Source organism: Hyla sarda, chromosome 10, assembly GCF_029499605.1.
Source record: "Hyla sarda isolate aHylSar1 chromosome 10, aHylSar1.hap1, whole genome shotgun sequence".
Lineage (NCBI taxonomy): Eukaryota > Metazoa > Chordata > Amphibia > Anura > Hylidae > Hyla > Hyla sarda.
In genome coordinates, this window is record NC_079198.1 from 22,684,982 (window position 1) to 22,698,656 (window position 13,675).

The 13,675-nt window shown below is 44.3% G+C and overlaps 1 protein-coding gene across 1 annotated transcript in view; it reads right to left on the reverse strand.

The window, feature by feature from the left end:
• Positions 1 to 13,675, reverse strand: part of LOC130294325 (uncharacterized) — a 309,439-nt gene that overhangs the window by 133,958 nt on the left and 161,806 nt on the right. Inside the window, exon 12 of the mRNA XM_056543944.1 lies at positions 1,273 to 1,605. Within this exon, the coding sequence (XP_056399919.1) occupies positions 1,273 to 1,605 (333 nt within the window). The remainder of the gene's footprint in view (positions 1 to 1,272; positions 1,606 to 13,675) is intronic.

Genomic DNA, 13,675 nt, shown 5'->3' on the forward strand with positions numbered 1-13,675 from the left:
TTTTTTGAAATTCTGGGATAACCCCTTTAAGGTGCTTAGAGGTACATTAAAAGTAGTTATCCTGAGTGGACAAAGACAACTCCCTTTAATGAACAGGTTTTCACAAGTTTACACAATGGAAAACAAAAGACCATTTCTTTCAAGGGGTTATCCCAAGACTGTAACTTATCACAAATCCACAGCATAGGAGGCAAGTATCTGATCAGTGGGGGTCCAGCCACTGGGACCACCGCCAAGCATGAGAATAACTATAGCTCTAGAGTCATTTACTTTTCTAAGTTTAACACCAAAGGACACTAGTCTTTAGAGATTTAGTTATGTTTCTTTATTTAAAATTAGTTAGTATAAAGATATACACAATTACATTACAGTTAAATAAAATGAAATCCGCTTTTACCTGAGGAGGAGGAGCCCACTACAACCCTAAAGTTATACTAAAATGATATTACTTTGCATTGATCCAGAGATCCACTGGTGTCTTTCTACAGGCATTGTTAGCCAGGACAGCGATTGCCATGACCCTACCAGGAAGCTGGACAACCCAACAAGTACATGCAGTGAGTTATTCCCTTACAGGTTCTATTACAGAGTGTATAGGCTGCAAGGGCAGAATTCACAGAAAAGTGTGCTGGATTACCAGGTCAGCACAGATTAGTAAAGTATTATGTTATGGTTTCACTTTAACAGAAAACATTCCCTATGAAATATAACTCAGCATAATAGTCATTATCTTTTTCTAATATATTTAATCATCTTAATCTCTTTTGCTTTTCTGGGCTTCATTGCTCATCTTTTAGGCCCGTGAATATCCAACTAACCAAATTTGCTACATGATACAACTGCATGGTAAATGGTATCAAGTAAATGACAGTCTTTGGAAAATCAAGAATACAAATTGAGAGGACTGTTCAATGGGTTTGGTTGTTGATTCTGCAACTGGTGGTTTTCTATGTAAGGCTAGTCACTTGTATTTTTCAGTTTATAAGGCTGGTGAACTATAAGGCTGCTTGATAGAGCCAAGTGTTGAAACCACTTTTCCTACACATGTAAGGAACAATAGTAAATCTCACGTACATATATAGGTCATCAGCATGTTTACCTCATTTCTTATATAAGGTTCTGGTGGATGTATTGCATTTGTATTAAATGCTGTGGTCATGTCCCAACCATGAACAAAGCCAACATTGAGATCTTTGAAGATTATTTCCATTATGAAGTAGTGGACATATGCATGGAAATCACTCAGGCCTTCAAACTCATTTACCATCTCACCTGTATTCTCGGTCTTAATAATAACTTTCGTTTGTGGACTTCTGATGAGGAGACGTTCTATAGCACGACGAATGTTGAGGAGTCTTCTGATATAGAGATGGACAGGAAAAAATCTAAAATGTACTCCAATGGTGAATGCGATCACAGTATATGGGCCGCCTCCAATAATGTCAATTTCACGTGGAATTAGGCGTTCTCCTCTGATAGATGTAAAGTGCAAATTTATAAAGGGTCTTCCATGTCTTTTCCACTGAACATAGATATTCCTTTCAATGTCCACCCCTAAATGCTGTTGTGCCCACCCGGATTCATAGACATTGAGCAATTTCAATGCTGGAGAAAAAAATAAAACAAATATTTAGTGACGACAGCTTTTAACTTCAGTTACAGTATATCATTTGGTATATAAAATGTAGTATGGAAGAACTTAAATCTAGTATTTACATATTTATCATTGTATAACACACACTTAAAAAAAAAAAAAAAAAAAAACTAAAATATAAGGCAAAAATGGCATGTCATACGCCAATAAATCCGCTGCTCACTGACTTAAAATTGCTGCAGTGTCGGCTGCTTGATCAAGATTAGCAGCCTGGCCGCGGCCACTTTAGATGCTGCGGGTCCGGAGGTGACACCTGAATTGAGAAGTATGAATATGGCCCAGGAGGGGAATATGGCGCAGGCCTGGGAGTCAGGTACGCATCATAAGCGGCATATGCTCGCTGCTATAAGCAGCAGACATCTACCTAAAATGAAGGACATCAGAGATTACACCACTGTCATTTAATTGGTTAATTGCCGTGACCAATAGCGATCATAACATTTTAGTCTTGTCCTCATTTTCTTCTAAGAGCCATAACTATTTTATATTTCCATCCACAGACCCATGTGAGGGCTTGCTTTTTGCGTGACCAATTGTCAGCCATTAGAAGTGCCGCATTGCCGCAGATGCCGTGATCCATATTGATCACGGCATCTGAGGGGTTAATGGGGGACATCAGCATGATCTCTGATGTCTGCCATTACTGAAGGGTCCCTGGCTGCTGGTAGTAAAAACTACAACTCATGGGGCAAAAAATAAACCCTAACAGCTCTTTAGATGGAAAAATAATATAATTATATGGGTCAGAGCACGGTAATGAAAATATTTAATTTTTCCTTTTAAGTTTTCTAATTTTGTAACCATAAAGTTTGGTGTCATTGGAATCGTACTGATCCATACAATAAAGTAAGCATGTCAGTATCCTCGTACTGTGAATGTCCAAAAAATGATTGCCCCACAAAATTGTGCATTTCCTTTTTTTTCTGGCTTCGTAATACATTTAATGATAAAATTAAGTCTGCTAATAAAAAGTACAACTTTTCCTACAAAAGTTAAGTCCTATTAAAACTTTTGTCAGTGGAAAAATGAAAAAGTTATGGGTGAGGAGAAAGAAAATGTAAGCCACAAATCAAAATTTGCAGAGTCATGAATGATTTAAAAAGTCAGTACCGTATTTGTTCTGATGGAGTTTTTGATCACTTGTTCTCATTAACATTTTTATTGATTTTAAAAGGCAAATGAGGAACATGAAGGAAAGAGGTAGGAAAAGTCACTGTCACGATGCCGGCTGGCAGGAGGTGGATCCTCTGTGCCAGAGAGGGATTGGCGTGGACCGTGCTAGTGGACCGGTTCTAAGTCACTACTGGTTTTCACCAGAGCCCGCCGCAAAGCGGGATGGACTTGCTGCGGCGGTAGTGACCAGGTCGTATCCACTAGCAACGGCTCAACCTCTCTGGCTGCTGAAGATAGGCGCGGTACAAGGGAGTAGACAGAAGCAAGGTCGGACGTAGCAGAAGGTCGGGGGCAGGCGGCAAGGTTCGTAGTCAGGGTGGATAGCAGTAGTACTGGTACACAGGCTTTGGACACACAAAACGCTTTCACTGGCACAAGGCAACAAGATCCGGCAAGGAAGTGCATGGGAGGAGGTCAGATAAAGGCAGGGAGCAGATGGAAGCCAATTAAGCTAATTGGGCCAGGCACCAATCATTGGTGCACTGGCCCTTTAAGTCTCAGGGAGCTGGCGCGCGCGCGCCCTAGAGAGCGGAGCCGCGCGCGCCAGCACATGACAGCAGGGGACGGGAACGGGTAAGTGACCTGGGATGCGATTCGCGAGCGGGCGCGTCCCGCTGTGCGAATCGCATCCCCGACGGCCATGACAGTGCAGCGCTCCCGGTCAGCGGGACCGACCGGGGCGCTGCGGAGAGAGAGGCGCCGTACGCGCTCCGGGGAGGAGCGGGGACCCGGAGCGCTAGGCGTAACAGTACCCCCCCCCTTAGGTCTCCCCTTCTCTTTGTCCGGTAACTGCCTCCCCTGGGATGAGGACACCGGGAAAGGATGGAGGGATTCCTCAACGGCAGGCAGTACAGCAGGAGTGGGAATGGGGAGGGAGGGCAGAGGGCGAGGCCTGGCACGGGGCAGTGTGACACCAGGACGAGGGCCATGAGGAGGCACCGAGGCTTGCCTGACTGGACTGGGAGGGGGGGAGAGGCACTTCTTAAGGCGGGCAGAGTCCATAACGACCTTAGAGAGACCGGATACAGGAGGAACCACAGGGTCACGGCAGGGAGTACTGGTAACCGGTTTAAGGCAGTCCTTGAAGCAAGAGGTACCCCAGCTCTTGATCTCCCCTGTGGACCAATCCAGGGTTGGGGAATGGTGTAGAAGCCAGGGTAGTCCAAGGAGAACTTCAGAAGTGCAATTGGGGAGGACCAAAAACTCAATTTTCTCATGATGAGGTCCGATGCACATTAGGAGGGGCTTCATGCGGGAACGCACGGTGCAATCCAACCTGGCTCCGTTGACCGCGGAAATGTGGAGTGGCTTGACAAGACGGGTCACCGGGATGCGGAATTTATTCACCAAGGACTCCCGAATAAAATTCCCAGAGGCACCAGAGTCCAGGCAGGCCACGGCTGAGAGGGAAGAGCTGGCTGAAGAAGAAATCCGTACAGGCACCGTGAGACGTGGAGAAGCAGACTTAGAGCCAAGAGACGCCACACCCACGTGAGCTGGGTGCGTGCGTACGTTTCCCAGGCGTGGAGGACGGATAGGGCAATCCACCAAGAAATGCTCGGTACTGGCACAGTACAGACAAAGATTCTCTTCCTTACGGCGATTCCTCTCTTCCAGGGTCAGGCGAGACCGATCCACTTGCATGGCCTCCTCGGCGGGAGGCCTAGGCGCAGATTGCAATGGAGACTGTGGGAGAGGTGTCCAGAGATCTAAGTCTTTTTCCTGGCGGAGCTCTTGATGCCTCTCAGAAAAACGCATGTCAATGCGAGTGGCTAGATGAATGAGTTCATGCAGGTTGGTAGGAGTATCTCGTGCGGCCAGAACATCTTTAATGTTGCTGGATAGGCCTTTTTTAAAGGTCGCGCAGAGGGCCTCATTATTCCAGGAAAGTTCGGAAGCAAGAGTACGGAATTGTATGGCGTACTCGCCAACGGAAGAATTACCCTGGACCAGGTTCAACAGGGCAGTCTCAGCAGAAGAGGCTCGGGCAGGTTCCTCAAAGACACTTCGAATTTCCGAGAAGAAGGAGTGTACAGAGGCAGTGACGGGGTCATTGCGGTCCCAGAGCGGTGTGGCCCATGACAGGGCTTTTCCAGACAGAAGGCTGACTACGAAAGCCACCTTAGACCTTTCGGTAGGAAACTGATTCGACATCATCTCCAAATGCAGGGAACATTGCGAAAGAAAGCCACGGCAAAACTTAGAGTCCCCATTAAATTTGTCCGGCAAGGACAGGCGGAGGCTAGGAGTGGCCACTCGCTGCGGAAGAGGTGCAGGAGCTGGCGGAGGAGATGGTTGCTGCTGCTGTAGCTGAGACTGAATCTGCTGTAGCTGCGACTGGAGTTGCTGAGTCATGGTGGTCAAGTACGACAGCTGGTGATCTTGTTGGGCAATCTGTCGGGCTTGCTGGGCGACCAGTGTGGGGAGGTCGGCGACAAGAGGCAGAGGAACTTCAGCGGGATCCATGGCCGGATCTACTGTCACGATGCCGGCTGGCAGGAGGTGGATCCTCTGTGCCAGAGAGGGATTGGCGTGGACCGTGCTAGTGGACCGGTTCTAAGTCACTACTGGTTTTCACCAGAGCCCGCCGCAAAGCGGGATGGACTTGCTGCGGCGGTAGTGACCAGGTCGTATCCACTAGCAACGGCTCAACCTCTCTGGCTGCTGAAGATAGGCACGGTACAAGGGAGTAGACAGAAGCAAGGTCGGACGTAGCAGAAGGTCGGGGGCAGGCGGCAAGGTTCGTAGTCAGGGTGGATAGCAGTAGTACTGGTACACAGGCTTTGGACACACAAAACGCTTTCACTGGCACAAGGCAACAAGATCCGGCAAGGAAGTGCATGGGAGGAGGTCAGATAAAGGCAGGGAGCAGATGGAAGCCAATTAAGCTAATTGGGCCAGGCACCAATCATTGGTGCACTGGCCCTTTAAGTCTCAGGGAGCTGGCGCGCGCGCGCCCTAGAGAGCGGAGCCGCGCGCGCCAGCACATGACAGCAGGGGACGGGAACGGGTAAGTGACCTGGGATGCGATTCGCGAGCGGGCGCGTCCTGCTGTGCGAATCGCATCCCCGACGGCCATGACAGTGCAGCGCTCCCGGTCAGCGGGACCGACCGGGGCGCTGCGGAGAGAGAGGCGCCGTACGCGCTCCGGGGAGGAGCGGGGACCCGGAGCGCTAGGCGTAACAGTCACAACAAACAATTACTTCTTGTTAATACGAGTAAAAGGAGAATAACACTCTGACAGGTAAAGATTTATGAAAGCCGATTGAGACTCCTTTGCTTCTAGATTCGGGTTGGTGGCGTTGACCCTAGTGGGGAAATAATGGTTAGTCAAAGTAGGAGTGTCTCCTGTTTGAAAGTTGGTTTCCTGAATTCTCAAAATTTGAAATCGAAGTTTATGGTAAGCATAGAGAATTTTGGATCTCTTCTCAGAGACACTTTGTAGACCTTGTACATTAAAGGGGTACTCCGGTGGAAAAAAAATTTTTTTCATATCATCTGACTCCATCTCATATCATCTGAATTTTTTCTATAAAAAAATCTTAATCCTTCCAGTATTTATCAGCTGCTGTACGCTCTACAGGAAGTTCTTTTCTTTTTGAATTTCTTTTTTGTCTGACCACAGTGCTCTCTGCTGACACCTCTGTCTGTATCAGGAACTGTCCAAAGTAGGAGCAAATCCCCATAGCAAACCTCTACTGCTCCGGACAGTTCCTGACATGGACAGAGGTGTCAGCAGAGAGCAGTGTGGTCAGACTGAAAAGAACTACTCAACTTCCTGTGTAGCTGCATGCTGCAGCAGATAAGTACTGGAAGGATTAAGATTTTTTTAAATAAGTTATTTACAAATCTGTTTAACTTTCTGGCACCAGTTGATTTGAGAAAAATTATTTTAAGGGTTACAATAATGAGTTTAACCAAACTCCTGTGGAAAGGGTAGGAAAAGGAGGTAGAAACAGTTCAGGAGGTGTAAAGCAGAAGTGGACCAGACATGTCAAGTGAGTGAGTGCCCAGAGTAGAAACAAAAATTATCAGTGAGAAAAAAACAACAGTAGCCTATCAAAAGAAGTTGCACAATGCCTAAATCTGCTAACCAGACAGCACAATCTAACCAATCTAACCCTATATGAAGAATAGTTAAAAACGGCTATGGCTTTCTATAAACAAAACAAAAGGGAAAACACATACCTGAGCTAGTGTGAGAGCCATTTAAGAAGTTACTCACTAGGGGACTAGTAGCCTCCCAGTGTAAAAGAGGAACCAACATAAACAGTAAGTCATCGGGAAACGTAAGAACATCTAAACATGTAGCAATATGAAGAATACGAAGAGAGAATAGCAAATAAAGTAAACGCCAATCCTAGTCAACCAGATAAAGTAAGCAAATGTTATCAATGAATACACAAAATTTAGAATTGTTAAAGAGAAAGACAATTATTCGCATCAGAAAGTGGATTGTCCACCATGAGAGAAATCCAGGGAATTCACGCTGAGGAGAGGATTTCTTGTGCCATTAACCTGTTCAGGATGCAGGGCATAATGATAAACCCTTGCATCCTGGTACTTAAAGGTGTACTCCACTAAAAAAAACATTTCTGTTTAAATCAACTGGTGTCAGAAAATTGAACAGATTTGTAAATTACTTGTTAAAAAATCTTAATCCTGACAGTATTTCTCAGCTGCTGTTATAATCCACAGGAAGTTCTTTTCTTTTTGAATTTCCTTTCTGCCTGACCACAGTGCTCTCTGCTGACACCTCTGTCCATTTTAGGAACTGTTCAGAGCAGGAGCAAATCCCCATAGAAAACCTCTCCTGCTCTGGAAAGTTCCTAAAATGGACAGAGGTGTCAGCAGAGAGCAGTGTGGTCCAGCAGAAAGGAAATTCAAAAAGAAAGGAACTTCCTATGGATCATAATAGCAGCTGAGAAATAACCTATAGAAGCCGGCGGCATGGCCGCACTTCTCCGCTCCCCTGCCCGGCACTCTACTCTTCTATGATGTGAAGTTTTCTTCACATAACATGTTCATATTTCCGCTCAGAGCTGAGATTGGTCAGATGGTTCCAGCCAATCACAACTCTCAGCGTCATATATGAATCTGTGATGGGAAGAGAACTTCATATAACAGACTACAGTGCCAGACAGGGGACATGAGAAGTGCAGCCATGCCGCCTGCTTCTATAGGTTATACAGGAGGATCGCAACAGGTGTCAGGAATCACACCCGCTGTGCTCTGTCTATTAATGCAGGTACTTCAGCTCCCAGCAGAGCAGAGTGTGTTCCATGTTGGGAGCAGTAGTACCTGCAGTAAGGGACAGATCGCAGCAGGTGTCGCTCCTGACACCAGTTGTGATTGTCCTTTCAGATTGCTGAGATGTGTAACAGCTCTCTTCTGCTGTATACGGCCGGCCAGTGATGTGAATAGAAATTCACATCACTGATTCATATATGCCGCTCAGAGGGGTGATTGGCCGGCACCAATTTCTATTCACATCACTGGCTGACCCGGAGTTCAGAGCTGAGCTGCAGAGTGCTGCAGAGTGCTGGGAGTAGTTGTGGTACCTAAACAATAAATAAAATAAAGAGAATAAAGTAAAAAAAAAAAATTAAAAACACAAACACTTTATAAAAATACATAATTAAAATACATTATGAATAAAAAGGTTCACAAAATGAATAAATAAAAAATACATTATTATAATTAAATGCCCCCTTATACATTTTTAATATTGTCGGAAAATTAAGAAAAATTTCAATCTAAAAATATAAATTTCATTAACTACAATTTTTTCCATCCCTACTGCATTCTTGTTTTTTTTTTCTTGGTACCCAACAAAATTCTTTAAAAAAGCCTGCAGGGAAACTAGCAAAAGGGCTAAACATACAGTTTCCACACAAAGGCAAATGGCTAAGAAAAAATGGCAGAAAAAAATGCCAAAACGCAGGAAAATGTGTTGGCGTTTTTTTCCTTTTTTTGTGAAAGAAAAAAAAACAAGTGGAAACTTAGCCTGACAGTAGTGACTAAGGTATTCCCTAAACCAATGTACCATACATTTAGAAGTGCTGGCAATTCAGTTCCCTTCTGATAATACCTGCCATGCTGTAGGTAATATAAAACAATTCAAATAAAATCCAAGAAGAAGCTTCAAGAATTAAAATCTTTGAAAAATGTTGGCATACTAGAGTTCAAATACTTTAACACGTATCGGGTGTGGTAATGTCCTTATCGTGGCTTTCTGGTGAATTTAGTAAAGGAGCCATGATATTTCCCATTCAAATGGCTGACCACAAGAGTCCAGCATGTCCTATGAATGCTTCCCCCAGGTAAACTTATGGGTTGGTGAAAATCTTAGGGAGACATTCCTGGAATGAGCTAATATTATCAAACTTGTAATACCACACCCAATGTGCCAAATATTGGATCCAAATACTCTATTGGTGCCAAATACTCTAGGTACGCCACTGACTCACAGTAAACTCGTGTACTCTCTTTGCAGTCTCTTTTTTTCTGGCTCTCTACAAGCACCCCCCACCACAACTCCCCCTTATTTCCCTGATGAAAGATTAGGAGGAGGGAGCAGGAAAGCATCCTGATGAGAGGAGAAAGACGGGTAAGTTTATGCACACACAATAGAGTTTCCGTGCGGAATTCCACATTAGAATTTCGCTTGGAGATTCCGCAGCACCAGAGTCTCAGTAATATTAATGGGATTCTGCTGCACTGTTCACACAGCAGAATTTCCCCGCCATTTGTTTCTGGCTCGAAAATTCTAATTACAGTGTCCACAGAAAAAAATGGACATGTCTATTCTTTCTGTGGAGTCAGCATGGAAATGCACCGCCATCTATAAGACAGCACATTTCCGAGCTGTCCTAGTGCCGGCATGTTCTCCTGGCGCTCCACTGTCGGGGAAATGTCTGCACTGAAATTTTCCGTGCAGACATTCGCCTGTGTGAGCATAGCACTAATCTCTAATAAGATACACTAAACTGACAAAAGTATTGGGAAAGACCTCTTAATCACTGAATCCAGGTGTTTTATTCAGTCCTGTAGTCACAAGTGAATATAAATCCAGCACCTACCCATGCAGTCTGCCTTTACTAACCTTTGTTAGGCTGGGTTCACACTACGTTTTCTCCCATACGGGAGCGCATACGGCAGGGGGGAGCTAAAATCTCGCGCTCCCGTATGTCACCGTATGCGCTCCCGTATGTCATTCATTTCAATGAGCCGGCCGGAGTGAAACGTTCGGTCCGGTCGGCTCATTTTTAAACCGTATGCGCTTTTACAACCGGACCTAAAACTGTGGTCAACCACGGTTTTAGGTCCGGTTGTAAAAGCGCATACGGTGCAAAAATGAGCCGACCGGACCGAACGTTTCACTCCGGCCGGCTCATTGAAATGAATGACATACGGGAGCGCATACGGTGACATACGGGAGCGCGAGATTTTAGCTCCCCCCTGCCGTATGCGCTCCCGTATGGGAGAAAACGTAGTGTGAACCCAGCCTAAAAGAAAAGATCTGACTGAAATGTCTCTTCAGGACACAGCCACCTAGCTATAGCTGATGGGTACAGGCGAAGCCTCCTAGTTTTGTCTGAAAGGTAAGTGAACACATGACTGTGCATACAATTACTGCTCCAGGTGATGTCCTGATTGGGGGCGGGGTCTCCCCTCAGGTGAAGCTCCGCCCACTCAGTATTTACCTCACGATGTTTCACATGAGGTCAGATACAGATGTGCTCACAGGTACAGCAGCAAAATCTGTGGATTTTTTTCCACAGAACTGCACCAAATCTTTCCAAAACTACTACAAGTGGTTAGTAAGTCAGTGGGACTGTATAGTTCTTGTCAGTTCTGTATTTAATATCCCAGAACTGCATTTCTGATCAGGCACCAGTCTTGCTGAGAGAGATTTCTTGTGAACTATGAGGTAGGAACCTCTCTTCTGACTAATTTATTATATTATTATTATATATATCATTATTATTATTTACCTTTATCTGTGTTAATAAATAAATAAATATATATTTTATATATATATATATATATATATATATATATATATATATATATATATACACACACACACACACACACACTGGGGGAGATTTATCAAAACCTGTGCAGAGGAAGAGTGGTGCAGTTGCCCATAGCAACCAATCAGATCGCTTCTTTCATTTTCCACAGGCCTCTAAAGAGGCCTGTGGAAAATGAAAGAAGCAATCTGATTGGTTGCTATGGGCAACTGCACCACTCTTCCTCTGCACAGTTTTTGATAAATCTCCCCCACTGTGTATACAGAGTGTCCAAATGAATATACATTTTGTAGGCAAGGAAGAAAATAACCTTCAAACAGGCGCTCAGGTATCCAGGAAATTAGCACAACCAGGTCAAGGACGTGAAGATAAGATTTTTTGTTTATTTGATACAGCAATAACGCGTATTGGGGTAAAACAAACCCCTTCTTCAGATTCATAAGGTACATAAAATATACCAACAGATGTGGGCTTTATGTATGCTTACTGATAAAAAAAACAAAATGGTGGCAAGGTCAGAGATCAAAGTTGCATAACAGAGAAAACGGACATATGAGGATATATTTGTACGGAAAGTAGATGTATATTAACTAGAACAGGACAGGAGAAGGAATCTTGACAGATATAAATACATATGGTTGAAATGGATGGTGATTTCCTATGGGTTTAAGTCCGGCGTAGCTGCAAGTTAGGCTTGATCAGCAGATGACAGCATAAACAAATACAGCGTGTGAAGAGGAGAGCGGGTGGTTGCGAGGGACGCGTCGCTAGAAAGCGGGTCCCGTGCTTAAAGGTCTATGAATACAGTCCTTTCTGTTCATACCTCGCTCCGAGCTCGGAGTGGGCAGGCACGAGGCATAAGTGCTCAGTGCATTTTCAATGAGTCCCAGGGCATGGTAAAAAGAATAAATATTAATAATTATTAATAATTAGAAGCAGCAAAAAAATAATGAAGGTAACCTGTGGAAACACTAAGAAATAAAGTTAAATATATAAAGGGAATTAATGCCACAATGACAAAAGGTTTGAATTAGAGATGAGCAAATTTCAAAAAAATTTGATTTGGCTGACTCGCCGAATTTTCCGAAAAAATTTGGCTCGGTCCAAATTTATTTGCGGAGAATCGCTATTAAAAACAGCTATTTCTGGCCTACAGAGAGGCTATATAGGTGTGTAGAACACTTTGCCTTGTCCTAACACGCATAGGAAGTGTGCTGTGTTAGTGAAATAATACTGTTATTCAGTATGACATGCAGATTACAGGCATTGCAATTAGAATCACTGTCGCAGAGCATCTGGATGTGGCAGATTTTGTATGTAATTTTTATTTAATTTAATTAGAATTTATTTAATTTTTTTGATTACCCATTCTGTGAGCATCGAGCTGGCTGTCCTCCCCCAGGCGAGATACCACCTGTTCCAGCCCCTGCCTCTCAGCGCCCCGCTGACTGTGAAAGTTTCATTTAATCAGTATATTATTATCGCTCCAAGCTGTTTAATTGGATTCTTGCGATAATATGACATCGACGACCATAGGGCCTCAGTCTTGAAAAGATTACATCGATTTTTTTTTAAAATTTAAGATTGCTATTAGATTCCCAAGTTTAATGTTCCAGTGTTTACTTTGAACTAATATTGTATGACCACAAAACCCAATCTAACAAGGAGTCACATGGCGGCACAGTGACAGGGCCTACAGGTAAAAAGCGAAGCAAAACTTCAGGGGTAGCAGGAATTTGCATGGTGCTGACCGGAACGGACACAATGCAGGTGTGGTGACTTGAGATAAAATTCTTTATTAACCAATGCAACATGTTTCACTGCCTGAGAAAGCTGCGCCTTTGCAGTGAAAAGCGTTGCATCTTGGTTAATAAAGAATTTTATCTCAAGTCACCGCACCTACGCCAGAAGTTTTGCTTTGCTTTTCAAGTCTTATCAGGAAGGCTGCAGACTGGAACTTCCGATATTTATTATGTGCTGTCCATTGTTATGTATGTCGGTACACAACCGGAGTTTGTAACCACCTGTACCCCCTCAGATTCCCCTTCCACCCCAGCATGTGTGATACTCCACATGGAGTGCCTTTGTTTCTTGTTTTAGAGCCTAGAGGTGGCAGTAGCATGAGGAGACCATAATCTGGCAGAATGATACAGCCTGGAATTGGCGACAGCAAGAGGAGACCATATAGTGGCTGAATGACACAGCCTGGAATTGAAGATTTATGGTAGCTAGTTCTACCACAAAAAGTTTTTAGGTAATTTCCCAGGCCCAGCAGCATCAGTAAACCATATAGTGGCTGAATGACACAGTCTAGAGCAGGCGGCAGCATGAGGAGACAATAGGGCTTCACAATCCCTAAGATTAAAAGATGAATTTTCTCATTTAAATTGAAGATTTATGGTAGCTAGTGCTACCATAAAACTTTTTAGGTAATGTCCCAGGCCCAGCAGCATGAGTAAACCAAATAGTGACTGAATGACACAGCTGTCATGCCCCCTCCCATAGGCTTGCATTGACAGGGCGGAGCGTGACATCACAAGGGGGCGGGGCCGTGATGTGACAATGTGGTGGCGGGACCCCCGTGATCAGGCATCTTATCCCCTATCCTTTGGATAGGGGATAAGATGTCTTAGTACCGGAGTACCCCTTTGATGACACAGCCTGGAGATAAACACCACAAAAAACTCTCCTAGGGGTCTCTGGGCCACCTTATATATACAACAAACCTACTTGGGGAATAAATCCCCTCAGGGAAAACCCTGACTAAAGAACCCCTATAAAACTAAAATGTAACTTTTATTTCCTCAAT